This window comes from Danio aesculapii, chromosome 11, assembly GCF_903798145.1.
Source record: "Danio aesculapii chromosome 11, fDanAes4.1, whole genome shotgun sequence".
In the NCBI taxonomy this organism is placed as follows: domain Eukaryota; kingdom Metazoa; phylum Chordata; class Actinopteri; order Cypriniformes; family Danionidae; genus Danio; species Danio aesculapii.
Window position 1 is genome coordinate 44537492 of NC_079445.1, and position 19212 is coordinate 44556703.

Below are 19212 nucleotides of genomic sequence, written 5' to 3' on the forward strand. Positions count from 1 at the left end.
GAAGATCAGCTGCAGCTTTATCTGTTTTCTGCTCTGACTCTCAAAGCCTGACAGACTGATAACAAGAACTGGTGGCTTTTTTCTGTGGCTTTCTCTCTGAAAACCAAGACAAAGTGCTGAATTGAAGTTTCCATCTGCTTACACAAATATCTTCAGTGAGAAATGTTCCCACTGAGTTATGGAAATGGGAATATTGTCAAATCAGTCAAAACATTATTTAAATGCTCCTGCTTATGTAACCATTGAGGGACTATGACATTCACTCTGAAAAATTCTGGGAGTAATACAGACTAAACCAACTGCTGGGTTAGTTTTTTTTAATTAAAAATTCAATGTTTGGGTTAGTCCATATTTTACCCAATTTGGGTTTAAATAACCCAGTATTTCTTAGAGGCCTATGATTCTTATCATTCGATCATTGTGGAAATGTTTCTTTTGAATGTTCTTAGAGCATTCAGAAACAAGCAGGAACTTTAGATGAATCTCCAGCTAAAATGTTGCAGAAACAAATATTGTATGGTGATGTTCAAATAATGTATTTTGTTTTGTATAATGTTTTAAAAACGTTATTTAAAACAATAAACCTGTGAACTATGTTTATAACTTTGAGACAACCTTGCCAAAACGTTAGTCAAAGTTCACTTCAAAAGTATTCTGTCAAAATATTTGATAACTTTCAGATTCTCCCAGTGTTGGTGTGGGTTTCCTCCGGATGCTCTGGTTTCCCCCACAGTCCAAACACATGTGCTATAGGGGAATTGATGAACTAAATTGGCTGTAGTGGATGAGTGTGTGTGAATGAGTGTGTATGGGTGTTTCCCAGAACTGGGTTGCAGCTGGAAGGGCATCCGCTGTGTAAAACATATGCAGGAATAGTTGGCGGTTCATTCCGCTGTGGTGACCCCTGATGAATTAGGGACTAAGCCGAATAAATATTTTCTGATCATTAAATCAGTTTTTAGCGACACTGGTGGCCGTTCAGTGAACTGCAGAAGCTATTCTTAGAGATTGAACATTATTTGGTGTCATGATAAACTCACAAGCAAAGCTCTTTCTCATTTTTGATTAAATGTTAAAAACATAGATATGTCGTCTCAATGATAGACTGGTAATTAATTATGTCTACTGATGACTCTTACTCAACTAGCACAAATGTGTCCTTAAGGAAGTTATAAAACATTCATTCATTCATTTTCTTTTTTTTTCGGCTTTATTAATCTGGGGTCGCCACAGCAGAATGAACCGCCAACTTATGCAGCACATGTTTTATGCAGCGGATGCCCTTCCAGCTGCAACCCATCTCTGGGAAACATCTATCCACACTCTTTCACTAAGGACAATTTAGCTTACCCAATTCCCCTATAGCGCATGTGTTTGGACTGTGGGGGAAACCGGAGCACCCGGAGGAAACTCACATACACAAATACACACCCATAGGCGTTATGCAATTGTTTGAGGGGGTTCCATCACATATATAGGGCTATGTGTGTGACAGTAGTTCGATTAAATATATTTCATAACAGTAAATAATTATTCCTGCATTATTCTGAACATTCATTTAAGCCGATGGTCTCAAACTCAATTCCTATAGAGCTGCAGCTGCAGCTCTGCATCATTTAGCTCCAACCACCTCCAACTCACACCTGCTTAACAGTCTCTAGTAGTCTTGGACACCTTGATGAGTTGGATCAGCTGTGTATGATTAGGGTTGGAGCAAAATTGTGCAGAGCTGTGGCCCTTCAGGAATTGAGTTTGAGACCCATGGTTTAATCTGTCAAGCGGAAGCTAGGCTCTCGGAAGCTCACACAAATAGATTTTCCTGGGAAAAATAAAATAAAATAAAATAAAATAAAATAAAATAAAATAAAATAAAATAAAATAAAATAAAATAAAATAAAATAATAAAAAAATAAAATAATAATAATAAAATAAAAAATAATAAATAAATAAATAAAATAAAATAAAAATAAATAAAATAATAATAAAAATAAAATAATAATTAAAAAAATAAAATAATAAATAAATAAATAAAATAATATAAAATAAAAAATAAAAATAAAAAAAATAAAAAAATAAATAAAATAATAATAATAAAAAAATAAAATAAAATAAAATAAAATAAAATAAAATAAAATTAAATTAAATTAAATTAAATTAAATTAAATTAAACAGTCTTTACACTTTCAGAGACAGCCTAGGAAATGAGAGAAGTTGTTTCATTAGGAACTGCTCTCAAAACAGCGATAGAAAATCGATGAAATGTTACATGTTGTAAATGTTTACAAACGTTTGTTCATTCAGTTGGCTAACTGTAATCTCACAGACATTCTCCCGTTATCTGGGTAAGTGCAGTTGTGTAGCGCCATGTTCTAGTCAACATAAACTCTTTCTGAGATCCAGAACAGTGATGTGTTCATCTGATAGTGTTCAAAACAGTCCATTTTTCCTCTCTGGGACAGGTATAATGGCGTCTGGCTGATTTTCTTCATGCTGGGATTGGGAACGCTGCTTCCCTGGAATTTCTTCATGACCGCCACCATGGTAAAAAAAAACACCTCACCAGCAGCATATATTGATTGTTATTTCTTTTTATTATTATGATTTTGTGTAATAAACGACAGAGATGGTGACAGAGAGAAACACTGAAAGAAAAAATAGATACACTGCTTTTATCTTGTACTTTTCAACTACAATTAACTAAACTACAAAATGAAATAGTCTATAATTTAATAAAGTGTTTTTGAAGCATGCTATAGTCAAGTGTATTTTCCTGTATTTATAATTTGCATCTCTTTGTTTTAATAAATGTTGTCGCATACTGTAATGATAAACTGTAATAAATACCACTTTAGTTTTTAGTATGGAAAAATGTGCTGTATACAAAACTACACTATTGGGTCGGTTATTTTTAATACTATATATTTGTTTTGTTACCATATCAAGTAATTAGTATATTTACTATAGTATTTCTTTTGGGTTAAATCAAGATGTACTTGACTTAATAAAAATGTAAAAATTATGTAATACATTAATTCTTCTAATCTAAGTGTAGCAAAGGCCAGCCAGTGCTGGGCAGGTAAACCTCACTCTTCTGACCTCTAAAGGTGCTCTAGCGACAGACGCTAGAGGCAATGGTCTTTAGGCTCCTTGGTAAAGCAACTGACTACCATGCGGAAGATCGCCAGTTTGATACCAGCTCGGAATGGGTTGGGTGGTGTAGGACTGGTGGGGTTACATAAGCTTGTAATCTAATTAGGTTTCTTAAGGTTCATATATATATATATATATATATATATATATATATATATATATATACAGGTTTATATATATACAGACACACAGTTGAAGAAATTATTCGCCCCTCTTTGAATTTGTTTTTCTTTTTTAAATGTTTCCTAAATTATGTTTAATACAGCAAGGAAATTTTCACAGTATGTCTGATAATATTTTTTCTTCTGGAGAAAGTCTTATTTGTTTTATTTCAGCTAGAATAAAAGCAGTTTTTAATTTTTTTTAATCCATTTTAAGGTCAAAATTAAGCTTTATTTTTTTTCAATAGTCTACAGAACAAACCATCATTATACAATAACTTGCTTAATTCCCCTAACCTGCCTAGTTAACCCAATTAACCTAGTTAAGCCTTTAAATGTCACTTTAAGCTGTATAGAAGTGTCTTGAAGAATATTTAGTCTAATATTATTTACTGTCATCATGGCAAAGAGAAAATAAATCAGTTATTAGAAATGAGTTATTAAAACTATTATGATTAGAAATGTGCTAAAAAAATCTGCTCTCCGTAAAACAGAATTGGGGAAAAAATAAACAGGGGGGCTAATAATTCTGACTTCAACTGTTTATATATATAAGAACTCTAAACTTAGCACTTGTTTCAGTTAACTGAATTCTGTACATACAGTTAATACATACACTTCTTAATTTTATGAATCCTGCATGATTAAAATATTCCGTATCGCTGCATAATGAAGTATTATTGTTTATGTTTTTATATTCATTTCATAAATGACTATAATATATATTTTATTCCTATATAAATAAATATTTTTTTATTAAAAAGACTAAGAATTAATATAATATCATAATAATATTATTAATAATATGAATAATCTGTCATTTATTTATTTATTTGAGGGGCTCGTGGGCGGGGGGGGTCAGAATAAAATGGTTTACATTTTATTTTATGTTATTTATGTCATTGTAAATGTTCAGTAAACAGATCAGACAATAAAATGTAGTTGTTTTAAGCACAAACTTACTGCATTCTATTATTTGTGCCTTAAGTAAATGTACAATGATTTGTGAATGATAATTGTGCTGGAAACACAAACACATTGGATGTAGATCATCATTATTGTATGTGTGTGTTTTATCTGCCAGTATTTCACCAGTCGTCTTGCAGACCCTTTAACTGCAATGAATGCCTCAGTGAACGCCACAGAAGAAGAATCACGCAGCGTCCTACAGGCCAAGTTTAATAATGTGATGACTCTGTGTGCAATGGTTCCTCTGCTGGTCTTTACCTGCCTCAACTCTATCCTACACCAGAGGTCAGAATCAACTATTCATTCAATTTCTTTGGGCTTAGTTTCGTATTTATCAGGGGTCGCCACAGAGGAATGAACCGCCAACTATTTCAGCATATGTTTTACGTAGCGCATGCCCTTTCAGCTGCAATACATAACTGGGAAGCACCCATACACACTCGTTCAAACACATACACTTTGGTCAATTTAGTTCATCAATTCCCCTATAGCGCATGTAATTGGACTGTGGGGAAAGCAGAGCACCTGGAAGAAAGCCACGCCAACACGAGGAGAACATACAAACTCCACACTGAAATGCTGGATAAGTTAGCTGCGGTGCACTTACTGCATTGTGTCATTATTTTCATAGGATTTAAACCTACAAATTCTTCAAAGTAATGAAATAAAAGCTGAAAATAGGCTCAATTTAAAAACAATCATATTTAAATTCAGTTTTCTTTGATTTAGTGTTGAATTCTGAGCCAGACTTAAACATGTGATTTAAATCTGCAGGATTCCTCAGAAGATCCGCATCGCAGGCAGTCTGACGCTGATCCTGCTGGTGTTTTTACTGACGGCCATCTTGGTGAAAATACATTTAGAGCCGCTGCCGTTCTTCATCGTCACCATGGTTAAAATCATCTTCATTAACTGTAAGCTTCTGACCACTAAAGTTCAGTTTTAACCAACAGTTGAAGTCAAAATGATTGTGTTCAGCTTAAATGACTGTTTAATAGCTTAACTTGCGTTAATTAGGCAAGTTAGGTTAGTTAGGCCAGTCATTGTATTATTCGCCCTCCTGTGAAATATTTATTCTTTTGTCAAATATTTTCCTAATGATGTTTAACAGATTCAGGAATTTCTCACAGTATTTCCTCTAATATTATTTCTTCTGAAAGTCTTATTTGTTTTATTTCGGCTAGAATAAAAGCAGTTTTTAATTTTTTTAAAACCCATTTTAAGCTCAATATTATTAGCCCCTTTAAGTGATATTAGTATTGGATTGTCTACAGAACAAACCACTGTCATACAATGACTTGCCTAATTACCCTAATTTTACCCTAATTAACCTAGTTAAGCCTTTAAATGTCACTTTAAACTGAATACTAGTGTCTTGAAGAATATCTAGTTAAATATTATGAGCTGTCATCATAAAGATAAAAGAAATCAGTTATTAGAAATAAGTTATTAAAACTATTATCTTTAGAAATGTGCTGGAGAAAATCTTCTCTCCGTTAAACAGAAATTGGGGTAAAAATATTAAGGAGGGCTAATAATTCTGACTTTATATTAAACTGTATGTTATGTATGTATAAACTTTTATTTTGGATGTGATTGATAGCGATTCTAGTTTTTACAGAAGCAGTATGTGTTTTTCATTGTGTCGTATGTGCTGTGTGTTTGTTTTTCACAGCGTTTGGAGCGGTTCTTCAGGGAAGTCTGTTTGGTATGGCTGGTCTTTTACCGGCTTCATACACGACGCCCATCATGAGTGGACAGGGACTCGCTGGAACATTTGCCGCTTTCTCCATGATCTGCGCCATTGCCAGTGAGGCTGAAATACAGCACACACACAACACATTATACATGCTACATATAAGAACATTATAAAAAACATTACCTGCAACCCACAAAGCAGTCAGTACATGTCAAATGTTTGAAATTGAAATGCATACATCATCTGAAAGCTGAATAAAGAAGCTTTTTATTGATGTATGGTTTGTAAGGATGGCATTTGGCTGATATAGAGTTGAAGTCAGAATTATTATATTAATATATTTTGAATTTTTTTGGTCTTTTTTAAATATTTCCCAAATGATGTTTAACAGAGCAAGGAAATTTTCACAGTATGTCTGATAATATTTTTTCTTCTGGAGAAAGTCTTATTTGTTTTATTTCGGCTAGAATAAAAGCAGTTTTTAATTTTTTAAAAGCCATTTTAAGGTCAAAATTATTAGCCCCTTTAAGCTATATTTTTTCCCCGATTATCTACAGAACAAACCATCATTATACAATAACTTACTTAATTACCTTAACCTGCCTAGTTAACCTAATTAACCTAGTTAAGCCTTTAAATATGACTTTAAGCCAGGGGAGATTTTAGGATTTTCATTTTAGGGGGCTCTTTATAAGGTAAAAAAAAAAAAAAAAAAGGGGGTGTGTATATATATACAAAAAGCCTAATATTACATTTATAAGTAGTAACTTAATAGAAATACACTTAACGTTTGTTTAATATGGGTTGTATACTAGTATTCCACTGTATTACCTAGGCAGGCACAGCCATTCGAGTTCTGAATAAGCCAAATAGGCTCAACCCACTTGTTTACTGTAGTAAAAAAACACTTTCTAGATTCAAGTGCATTTTGTTTCCACGTATTAAATAAATAAACTGCCACTTTTCTAATTAAATGACATATAAATATATATTTTAAACTTACAGGCTAATTCACATATTTCACGATCTGATAATAATAATAAATAAGAAGTATTTTTTTTATAGCGACGCCCATGCTTTAAGCTGTCTTGAAGAATATCTAGTCAAATATTATTTACTGTCATCATGGCAAAGATAAAAGAAATCAGTTATTAGAAATGAGTTATTAAAACTATTATGATTAGAAATGTGTTGAAAAAAAATCTGCTCTCTGTTAAACAGAAATGGGAGAAAAATAATTCAGGGGGTTTAATAGTTCTGACTTCAGGTGTATATATATATATAACTATATGAACATATGGAATCTGAGGGGTTTCAAAAATCATCCAAATATTCAGAAAGTCCGTTTTAAAAGTTCAAGATCAAAAACAGTGTTCAAAATAAAGGTCTTATCCAAGCACACATGTAATATACATACTGTACTGTACATACAGTGGGGGAAATAAGTATTGAACACACTGTCATGTTTTTTCCTGGGAATGATATTTCTAAAGGAGCTGTTGACATGGAGTTAAACCCGATTTTGGTAAAAACCTAAACAATACAAACACAAATAAAACAAAAACAATATGAAAAATGAGTTGTGTGTTGCAAGAATGAAATGACACAAGGAGAAAGAGCTAAACTGCTGAAATGTGTTTAATACTTTATATAAAAGGCTTTTTTTAAAACACCTCTCATATGGAGAATGAAGTCACATGCATTGCACATGCATATATATAAAGCCTAATATTACATTTATAAGTAGTAATACACTATGGGTTGTATACTAGTATTCCACTGTATTACATGGACAGGCACAGCCATTTGAGTTCTGAATAAGCCATCTCATATGGAGAATGAAGCCTCATGCATTGCTCAGGTGTGAGCTTTTCACAGACTTCAACAGCGTGTCAAAATCTTGATGCTTCTGTGGGTCTCGTCTATCAAATCTGAGCTTTATTTTGTATTTTCTATTGGATTCGGGTCAGGTGATTGGCTGGGCCATTCTACAGCTTACTTTTCTTTCTCTGAAAGCATTTGAGAGTCTACTTGGCTGTGTTTTGGATCATTGTCTTGCTGAAATGATTTCATCTTCATCCTTCTGCTAATGTAGATGTTGGACTGAAGCAGCTGATGTTCATTTACACTGAGGAAGGGCAGAGGGTTGCTGAAGAACTACTGAGAGATTTCAGCTACTGTCTGGGCTTTCACTATCGAACTACAGCTTCAATTCTTCATGTGTTCAATACTGTTTCCCTGTGTCATTTCATTTTGTTACACAAAACTTCATTTGTTTTGTTTTATTTGCGTATTTTGGTTTCTTTGGTAGTTATCAACATCTGGTGAAAATTTCAAGTCAACCTCACCTTTAGAAATATGTTTGCTGTGAAAAAAGGTGACGTGTTCAATACTTATTTTCCCCGCTGTATATACTATATACATATGCTAATCAAAAATGATGCTTTTATGCAATATTCCAGTTTTGTGCATATGTTAATTTCAGTCTTTGCACCGAAATATAGCTAATGCTGTGACTTTAGAACCAATTCAGTGTGAGTAAATTATGCATAAATGTTCATTTTTGGGTGAACTATCCCTTTAATGATTGAACATTTGCTGTTATGATGGACTGCAATGTGTTGTTGTCTCTCTCAGGTGGTTCTGAGATGCATGACAGTGCGTTTGGATATTTCATCACAGCATGTGCCGTTATTTCCCTGGCTATAGCTTCATATGTTGTCCTTCCCAAGCTGGTGAGATTTTCAGATCTAAAAGACTGAATGAGTCGGATTTAAAGCATGATTTAAAGCTGTTTGCGTCCTGCAGGCGTTTTTTCAGTACTATCAGGAGAGTCAGCAGAATAAACCTGTCGAGGATGAAGAGAACAAGATGGATCTGTTAAAGAAAGGTAATGATACATACAGTAATTCACATACAGTACAGTAATTCACATCAGATGTAGGCTTATGACGATATCAGATTTTCTTGTTGCGATTAATTTTAAAGGTTTATCATGATGTACTCTACTGTATCATCACGATATTGACCTAAAAAAAGATGTTAATATGCAATTTGCATAGTAATATGCACCATAATATGCATTGCTAAGCACTTCGTTTGGACTATTTTAAAGCCAAAATTGTAATATTATAAAGTATAATGGGAAGCACTTTACAATAAAATCTCATTAGTAAATGTTTGTTAATTGATTAAAATCAACAGTGAGAAAAGGACAGATCTATTACAGATACTGTGTTGATATTAGTTTAAAAAATATTTCTAAACTCTATTTAATAACATGCATGTAATGCTAATAATCCACTAGTAATCAGATTACGACTATGATGAGGTATATAATTAAGTATGCTGATGATTCTGTCATTGCTATACACTTTTATACACATATACACTTATTTAACAACACACTCTACATGCCAATTTGCACATAACAGCTGCACATATAACGTTGTATATAGTAATAAACATGTACATACACTTGTCAATCTGTATATTTGCACTCACTACTTACTTCTATATTTTAAAATATATTTATTATCTGTTTTTTGTCTTGTCTCTGTAATGCTGTTGCACTGTAGAAGCTCTGTCACCAAAACAAATTCCTAGTATGTGTGAACATACCTGGCAATAAAGCTCTTTCTAATTCTGATTGTTAGTCTGCTGCATGATCATGAAGAGGGCCGTGGCCCAGTGTTGGACAACTTTGTTGCTTGGTGCAAAGACTCATATTTACAACTGAATATCTCAAAAACTAAAGAGATGCTGATTGATTTTCGCCGCAACTCTATTTCTAATGCTACTACTACTGTAAACGGTATACTGTTGTTGAGACAGTGAGTGAGTATAAATATCTGGGCACCGTTTTATGTGATAAACTGAATTTTGAGACCAACATTAAATTTATCTGTTAAAAGGCAAATCAAAGACTGTTCTACTTGAGGAAGCTGAAGGGATTTAATGTGGATAGGCCTCTTCTTAGGACATTTTATTCTTATTTTATCGAGTCTCTTTTAACTTTTGCAGTAGTATGCTGGTATGGTAATTTGAGGGTGACACTTTCAAAAATTGTTCATCAATCTCAAAAGATCTTGGGAATAAATCTTAACAGTACTGGACAAGTGTATGAGGAGAGAGTCATAAAGAAGGCCAGGTCCATTTTAGCAGATGAGAACCACCCACTTTATTTAAAGTTTTGCCTCTTGCCATCAGGCAGAAGGTACAGTATACTTATTTAGACGGGCAAGGTCAAACAGATACTTGTATTCATTTGTTCCAACTGCAGTTGGGTTACTAAACAAGCTTCAAATGATTACTGTATTGTTTATGGGTATTTTATGTTATCGAGTGTGACTTGTTGCTGTCAACTGTCGACTATTGCTGTAAACCTAATCGCCCTTCGGGGACAATAAAGATATTCTAATCTAATCTAATCTAATCTAATCTAATCTAATCTAATCTAATCTAATCTAATCTAATCTAATTTATAGTGTTTATATTTTATAGTTTATAGTTTATATTTATTTATAGACATTAACCAAGAAATGAACACCAGCTGAGATTAATAAAAGCTTTTGTAGCTGTTAATGTGTGTTTAGTTAAATGAACGAATGTTAACTATTAAAGCCTTGCTGCACAGTGTTAATGTACAATAGCTTTATAAACAGTCACAGAATTTACATTAATATTTCAGCATGTATTAGGCCAGATTAACTGAAAATGTTCATGTTTGAGCTGCTAAACAATTAAGCCTTCAAGCCATCAACTTTAAATGCAATCTGATTATATATATATATATATATATATATATATATATATATATATATATATACTGTATATAAAAAATAAAGCCTCTAAAAGTTTGAATAAGAGATAACTATTGACTGTATTTTGAAGTGCCCGTGGTATCAATTTTGGGCATGGTCATTATCCCAATATATTTAATTATAGATTTTTGGCATCTGATAATGTGTGTTAATGTTAATCTGAATGTGTTTCTGTAGATCAGAGACTGCAGAGCGCTGGAGACGACGACAGAAAGTCACCATCCATACCGGCTATCTTTAAGAAGGTGCAGATCATGATCACAAACTACAGAGTTATGAAGAAACGTTATTGCATTAACATTATTAAAGCAGTGGCTTAAATTTGGCTACTCTTTACAATAGGGTTGCATTAGTTAATGTTAGTTAATGCATTTATTTAAATGAACAAACCGTCAACAATACATGTATAACAGTATTTGTTCATGTTAGTCAACATTAGTATATGAAATATAGTTATAGTTAATGGTCATAGTTAATGATAACAGACAGTGCATTAATTAATGTTAACAAGCATGAATTGGATGTTAATATTGTATTAGTAAATGTTGAACTACTGTATGATTAATAAATGCTGCACAAGTATTGTTCATAATTAGTTCAAGTTAGTAGATGCATTAACTAATGAAGCCTTATTGTAGAGTGTGAATGTTCATTTTTAGGTGTAATAATGTTCTTAAAAGGTTTGAAACAGAAGAGTGCAATTAAAGAAACTGAAATGTGTTTATTTTACTCAAATATGGGTAAAACTTTCCAATAAGGTTCATTAGTTAATGCATTTACTAACATGAACTAATCATGAACAACACTTGTACAGCATTTAATAATCATAATTGAACATTTACTAATGCATTATTAATAATAATAATAATAAATTCCTTACATTTATATAGCACTTTTCTGTGCACTCAAAGCGCTTTACACATTGGGGATATCTCCTCATCCACCACCAGTGTGCAGCATCCACCTGGATGACGCGAAGGCAGCCATTTTGCGCCAGACCGCACACCACACACCAGCTGATTGGTGGAGAGGAGACAGAGTGATAAGCCAATTATGATATGGGGATGATTAGGAGGCCATGGTGGACAAAGGCCAGTGGGGAGATTTGGCCAGGATGCCGGGGTTAAACCCCTACTCTTTTTCGAAGGACATCCTGGGATTTTTAATGACCACAGAGTCAGGACCTCGGTTTAACGTCTCATCCGAAAGACGGCGCTCACTGAGCAGTATAGAGTCCCCGTCACTATACTGGGGCATTAGGACCCACATAGACCGCAGGTTGGGCGCCCCCTGCTGGCCTCACTAACACCACTTCCGGCAGCAACCTAGCTTTCCCATGTAGTCTCCCATCCAGGTACTGACCGGGCATCCAAGTCCATGCTTGTTAACATTAGTTAATGCATCGTGAGTTAACATGAACTAACAATGAACAACTGTATTTTCATTAACTAATGTTAACTAACATGAACAAATATTGCAGTAAATGTATTGATCATTGTTTGTTCATGTTAGTAAATGCATTAATTAACATTAACTAATGAACCTTATTGTAAAGTCTGACCTAAATATGTGACCCTGGAGCACAAAACCAGTCTAAAGTTGTATTATTAAGTATATTCTTGGCAAATATGCATGTTGTAAGAATCAACATTATTGATTTTTCTTTTGTGGCAAAAAATCATTAGGATTTTAAGATCAAACCATGTTCCATAATTTTTACATTTCCTACTGTAATATGCATTGCCAATCACTTCATTTCAACACTTTAAAGGTCAGTATTTTAATATTTATATATATTTTTACCCTCAGATTGCAGATTTTTAAATACTTATATTGACTATATTATATTTTTATGTTTTAAATTAAAATATTGTCCTATTGGAAAGCATATTAATTCAGAAAATATATTCAATTCAATACAAGTTCATTTGTATAGTGCTTTTTACAATAATTATTGCTTCAAAGCCGCTATTTAAAAGGTCTTATAATCAGATTAAGTTAAAGTTACAATCAAACATAAGTTATTATATTCACCTTATAGTGTGGAGGAACTATGACATCACCTTGTAGGCTAATCAGCTGCTAGCATAAAACTGGTTCCCTGGATAAAATCCCCATAGGATTTTCCCATAGGCTTTTCGAAGATTGCGAATAATAAGCTCTGTGTTCAAACACAGTTCATTACACTTACACGTTTTGTCCAGCCAATTAATCCTCACATGAAAATACAACTTTGAGCACTTTTGGATCTCTAATGCAAACGCAAGAACTAAAAAGCTAACATTAGGCTATAAACAGTCTACACTGCCCTCGGGGCGCTTGTCTGTGACGTCAGCACCACCCTGCTACAGACAACTTTTCTAGATTATTTTTAGAAATATGGCATGAGAGAATTTTTTTAGAGAAATTATTTTAGAAATATCCATGACAAAGAGTTAATCTCTCTGTTTATTATATTATAATCAGGGCCAGACGGAATCAGCAGACGTTTTATTGCTATTTCTGCGGAGTAATTTTGTAAAAATCTGTGGATTTCTGCTGAATTATTTTGGGAGTATCATAACTAAAACCCTTATATGTGAATTATCTCTACTAAAAGACAGAAAATATTACTGTACAAACTGCACTGTACATAAATCAGATGAACATTTTCATATTAGTCAATAATATTACTGTAGTTAATTAAAAAACTGAATAAATATAAGTTTAAGTCAATAAACAGAATTAATGATGGGCTAAAAATCTGCGGAAATCTGCACACGCAGATTCCGTGTGGGCCTAATTACATTTTTATAAACATTTTTATAAACAAATAAATACGTAGATACATAAACCTACGTGCCATTTGAATCATTTTTACATGGGAAATACATCTGTTTTGCTTTACGGTTGTTGTAAACGTTTTAAAACTAAGTATAAATGTGCCTACATAATATTATCATAAGACACATTTAAATAAGTGTATCGCTCGCGTGCACACAGCCTGCTTACCTTAACAAATGACAGAAATGAGGCGTGAGGGACAAGTCTATCAAATGCCTGCAAGTTCCATCATGGACACAGAACAACATTCAATACTCTTTTTATGTCACGAAGTACAGTGAAAAGCAGCCCATACAGTCACATATGCTATACATTTTATGGAGGAGTGTAAATATTGCAGTTATGACGGAGTTAAAAGTGTTCAGATGAAGAAAAAAAACGACGAAAAATCACTTGATCACATTAAAATGACAGTTAATATGTGGGTATTTTTACACATTTGCTGTCATGGATTGGTCAGGCTCTCACGACCCCCACTCACGAAGATCACCATCACCTGACTTCTAATGAGCACACAGCTGCATCACATTCACGAGCACCAGATAAAAGCACAGCACTCCAGTCGCTCATTGTCCGGGCTCGTCTCGACGAAAGCGGACAACTGAGCGACCACTCAGCGTAGTCATCCTCAGCTAAACAAACGATTTACTTACCTGTTCTCTTTGTATTCCTCCTAGTCTTCCTGGTCCTCCCGAATCGTCCTGTCTTCCAGTCCTTCCAAGTCTGTGTCATCCTCTGTCAGCTGTATCTGGTGTGTGCTGTCCATCCTCGTGTATTCCTGTCACCCAGCCACGGAGGAAAAGACCCCAACATCATTCCTGATCCTCCTGGCTATCCTTCATGTGCTCCTTGTTGTCATTCAATAAACACCCTAACGTTTCCTTACCTCTGTCTCCTGTCCGCTTCATAACAGAAGCCCGGACCCATAACGACGACAACATGAGCACCCTCGATCACTTTCAAGAGCTGGTGGACCAGTTGAAGCGGATTCTACAGCCACCAGCTCCACTTTCCAACGCACCACCAGCACCGAGCACTTCCGCCTCCACAGTTTCTTCTTCGGCCCTTCCTTCCAGTCCCATGGCCCGACCAGCGCCCTACTCAGGCGGAGCGGGGGAGTGCAATGGTTTTCTGTTACAATGTTCCCTCATATTCGAAATGCAACCTTCTCTATATCCCACAGATAAGTCAAAGATCGCCTACATCGTATCACTACTCTCTGGACCTGCACTTAAATGGGCTGAGACGATCTGGAACCAAGCCGGGCCGGTCATGAATTCCATCACTACCTTCACGGAGTATTTCAAAGAGGTGTTTGGACGTTCTGATGGGGAAGTAGCCGCTGGAGAGCAGCTGTATCATCTAAAGCAAGGTACTCTATCTACACAGGAATATGCTCTCCGGTTTCGCACTCTAGCAGCTGCAAGTGGATGGAATGAGAGATCGTTGTTGACCACGTACCGGCTCGGCTTGGAACCCACTCTCCGAATCCAGCTGGCCACATTAGATGATACAATGGGTCTGGAGAGATTCATCCAACATTCTCTCCGATGTTCCGATCGTCTCCGTTCCTATCAACAGGACACCATCACCCCCTCGTCTGCACTCCTCCAATCGCCTGAGTCAACAGCCTCTCCAGAACCAGAACCCATGATAATAGAGTCTGGAAGACTGACATCAGCGGAACGACAGAGGAGGCTGACCCGGGGTCTGTGTCTATACTGCGGTGTCAGTGGACACACCCGTATGGAGTGTCCCCTTCGTCCCATTCGGACTTCAGTGAGTGTATTCAGTACGAATATTGAACAATGTAAACCACTTACTACCACCGTACAAATAACTACTGCCTCTATTTCTCTCCTTGTCACAGCCCTCATCGACTCCGGGTCAGCAGGGAACTTCATCTCCCAATCCCTCTGTCGTCAACTCCACCTCCGTACTGAGGCGTCCTCGCATATATACCAGATACAACCGATAACCCAGTGCACTCGATCTTCGACCCGTATCCATCGACAATGCGAAGACATCCTTCTTCAAGTGGGGCTGTTACATCAAGAGAGGATTCAATTTCTGGTTCTGGAGGGTGCAAATATGGACATCATTCTAGGGCGCCCGTGGCTGGTGAAGCACGATCCCATCATCTCTTGGGGCACAGGAGAGATAAAGAAATGGGGATCTGGATGTACACCTACCTGTTTTCCAAATCTCCCTCTTCAAGGTCGGAACCCCATTTCTTTGTTTGCAACATCGGTCGAGAGCCCTCCTGAGAAGCAGTCTATCCACATTCCTAAGGAGTACAGCTCCTTTCATGATGTCTTCTGCCCCAAGAGAGCTTCCCAGCTACCGCCGCATCGGCCATGGGACTGCGCGATCGACCTAGTTCCAGATGCCCAGTTGCCAAGAGGTAGGATCTACCCGCTCTCGCTTCCAGAGAATCAGGCAATGGAAGATTACATAAGGGAGGCTCTGAGTCAGGGGTACATACGTCACTCAAAATCACCAGCCGCCTCAAGCTTCTTCTTTGTGGCCAAGAAGGACGGAGGGCTGCGTCCATGCATCGACTACAGGGTCCTAAATAACGGTACAGTAAAATACCGATATCCCCTTCCTCTGGTACCAGCCGCTTTGGAACAGCTCCGAGAAGCTAAAGTCTTCACTAAATTGGACCTCCGCAGCGCGTATAATCTGATAAGAATACGTGAGGGGGACCAATGGAAGACAGCATTCGTGACCCCTACTGGCCACTATGAATATGAGGTCATGCCTTACGGTCTGGTCAACGCCCCCTCCGTATTCCAAAACTTCATTCATGAAGTCCTCCGGGAGTTTCTTCACCACTTTGTAATAGTGTACATAGATGACATCCTCATTTACTCCCGGAGTGAGGCCGAACATCGCCAACACGTTGCGGAGGTCCTACACACATTGAGAGAACATCACCTCTACCTCAAAGCGGAGAAATGCTCATTCCACCAGAAGTCGATTCATTTCTTGGGATACATCATTGATCAAACCGGTATACGTATGGATGGGAAGAAAATTGAGGCTGTTCTATCCTGGTCAGAACCCACTTCCATTAAGGAGCTCCAGAGGTTTCTTGGGTTTGCTAACTTTTATAGACGGTTTATCAAGGACTACAGCAGGATTACATCACCTCTCACTAATCTCCTCAAGGGTAAACCCAAAGGACTGGAGTGGACCAAAGAAGCAGCCGCAGCCTTCCGCCTTCTTAAGAAGGAGTTCACAAGGGCCCCACTCCTGACTCATCCTGACCCAAATCTTCCTTTCGTGGTGGAAGTGGACGCATCCACCACCGGCGTCGGGGCAGTATTATCTCAACATCATGATACACCGCCCCGACTGCATCCCTGTGCCTATTTCTCTCGGAAGTTGAGCCCGGCGGAGCAGAATTACAGCATAGGAGACAGGGAGCTGCTAGCAATCAAGCTAGCCTTGGAGGAGTGGCGTCACTGGTTGGAGGGAGCCAAACATCCGTTCCAGGTGATCACAGATCACAAAAACCTCCAATATATCAAAGAGGCCAAGAGACTATGTCCACGTCAAGCCAGATGGTCACTTTTCTTCTCACGTTTTGATTTCTCCATTTCCTATCGTCCAGGACCCAAGAATCTAAGAGCAGACGCTCTCTCTCGTTTACACGAGCATCACGATCATGAAGAACTCCCAACGAAGATTCTTCCCGAACACATCTCCATTTGTCCGATCACCTGGAACGCTCCTCCAGTCGTTGCCACTCCGGAAGCCCCTGCTCCGCCGGGATGCCCTCCTCATCGGCAGTTCATACCACCTGAACACCGGGTAGATCTGATCCACTCCTTACATACCTCGCTAGGCACTGGACATCCAGGGATCAACAATACTCTCTCGCTAGTATCCCAACGATTCTGGTGGCCAAACATGGCAAGGGATGTGAGGCAATATGTTCAGGGCTGTAAGGACTGTGCCCAATCCAAGAGCCCACGTCATCTACCCGCTGGAAAGCTCCATCCCTTGCCGATTCCGAACCGTCCCTGGTCACACCTAGGAGTGGACTTTATCACTGATCTCCCTTCGTCAGAAGGTAATACCTGTATTCTAGTCATAGTAGATAGATTCTCAAAGTTTGTCAAACTAATCCCTCTGAAAGGTCTTCCCACAGCCTTTGAAACAGCCGACAATATCTTTAATCAAGTCTTCAGGTCATTTGGTATTCCAGAAGATATTGTGTCGGACAGAGGTCCACAGTTCATCTCACGTCTATGGAAAGCCTTCTTCAAGCTCCTAGGTGTGGCCGTCAGCCTCTCTTCTGGATATCATCCCCAAACCAACGGGCAGACAGAGAGGAAGATTCAGGAGGTGGGACGGTTCCTGAGGACCTTCTGCAGTGGTCACCAGAGCTCCTGGAGCCAGTATTTGGGCTGGGCAGAATATGCCCAAAATTCACTGCGGCAACCCTCCACCGGACTCACGCCATTCCAGTGCGTCCTGGGCTTCCAACCACCGCTCTTTCCCTGGGATGGCGAACCATCTGATGTCCCCGCAGTGGATCACTGGTTCCGGGAGAGCGAGAGAGTCTGGGACGAGGCTCATCAACATCTGCAGAGGGCAGTCCGTCGAAGCAAGGTAACCGCCGATAGAAGAAGGTCTGAAGAACCCAGATACACACCCGGACAAAAGGTGTGGCTATCCACCCGGGACATACGCATGCGACTGCCCTCTCGCAAGTTAAGTCCCCGATTTGTTGGTCCCTTCACCATCGTGGAACAGGTTAACCCCGTCACCTACAAACTACAATTACCCTCTCACTACCGTATTCACCCTACATTCCACGTATCACTCCTGAAACCCTATCACGATCCTGTTCTTCCCTCCACAGAGCCTGACCACGAAGAGGAACCCCCTCCTCCACTGCTCCTAGAAGAAGGAGCCGTCTACGCAGTGAAGGAGATCTTGCGTTCCCGACGTCGTGGTGGCCAGTTGGAGTACCTGGTGGACTGGGAAGGGTACGGCCCCGAAGAAAGGACATGGGTTCCCAGAGCTGATATTCTCGATCCTAGTCTCATGGTGGAGTTTCATGAGAGCCACCCTGAGTTCCCAGCGCCTAGAGGCAGAGGGAGACCACCACGGCGTCGGAGGTGTCGGCCCTCAGGAGCGGGCCCTGGGGAGGGGGGTACTGTCATGGATTGGTCAGGCTCTCACGACCCCCACTCACGAAGATCACCATCACCTGACTTCTAATGAGCACACAGCTGCATCACATTCACGAGCACCAGATAAAAGCACAGCACTCCAGTCGCTCATTGTCCGGGCTCGTCTCGACGAAAGCGGACAACTGAGCGACCACTCAGCGTAGTCATCCTCAGCTAAACAAACGATTTACTTACCTGTTCTCTTTGTATTCCTCCTAGTCTTCCTGGTCCTCCCGAATCGTCCTGTCTTCCAGTCCTTCCAAGTCTGTGTCATCCTCTGTCAGCTGTATCTGGTGTGTGCTGTCCATCCTCGTGTATTCCTGTCACCCAGCCACGGAGGAAAAGACCCCAACATCATTCCTGATCCTCCTGGCTATCCTTCATGTGCTCCTTGTTGT

The 19212-nt window shown here is 38.1% G+C and overlaps 1 protein-coding gene across 2 annotated transcripts in view; it reads left to right on the forward strand.

Annotated features, from left to right (window-relative positions):
• Nucleotides 1–19212, forward strand: part of slc29a1b (solute carrier family 29 member 1b) — a 42122-nt gene that overhangs the window by 13086 nt on the left and 9824 nt on the right. For both annotated transcript variants that reach the window (XM_056467870.1, XM_056467872.1), the window contains exons 3-9: nt 2460–2541; nt 4396–4565; nt 5055–5194; nt 5956–6090; nt 8617–8714; nt 8788–8869; nt 10980–11047. In XM_056467870.1, coding sequence (XP_056323845.1) covers nt 2460–2541; nt 4396–4565; nt 5055–5194; nt 5956–6090; nt 8617–8714; nt 8788–8869; nt 10980–11047 — 775 coding nt within the window. The remainder of the gene's footprint in view (nt 1–2459; nt 2542–4395; nt 4566–5054; nt 5195–5955; nt 6091–8616; nt 8715–8787; nt 8870–10979; nt 11048–19212) is intronic.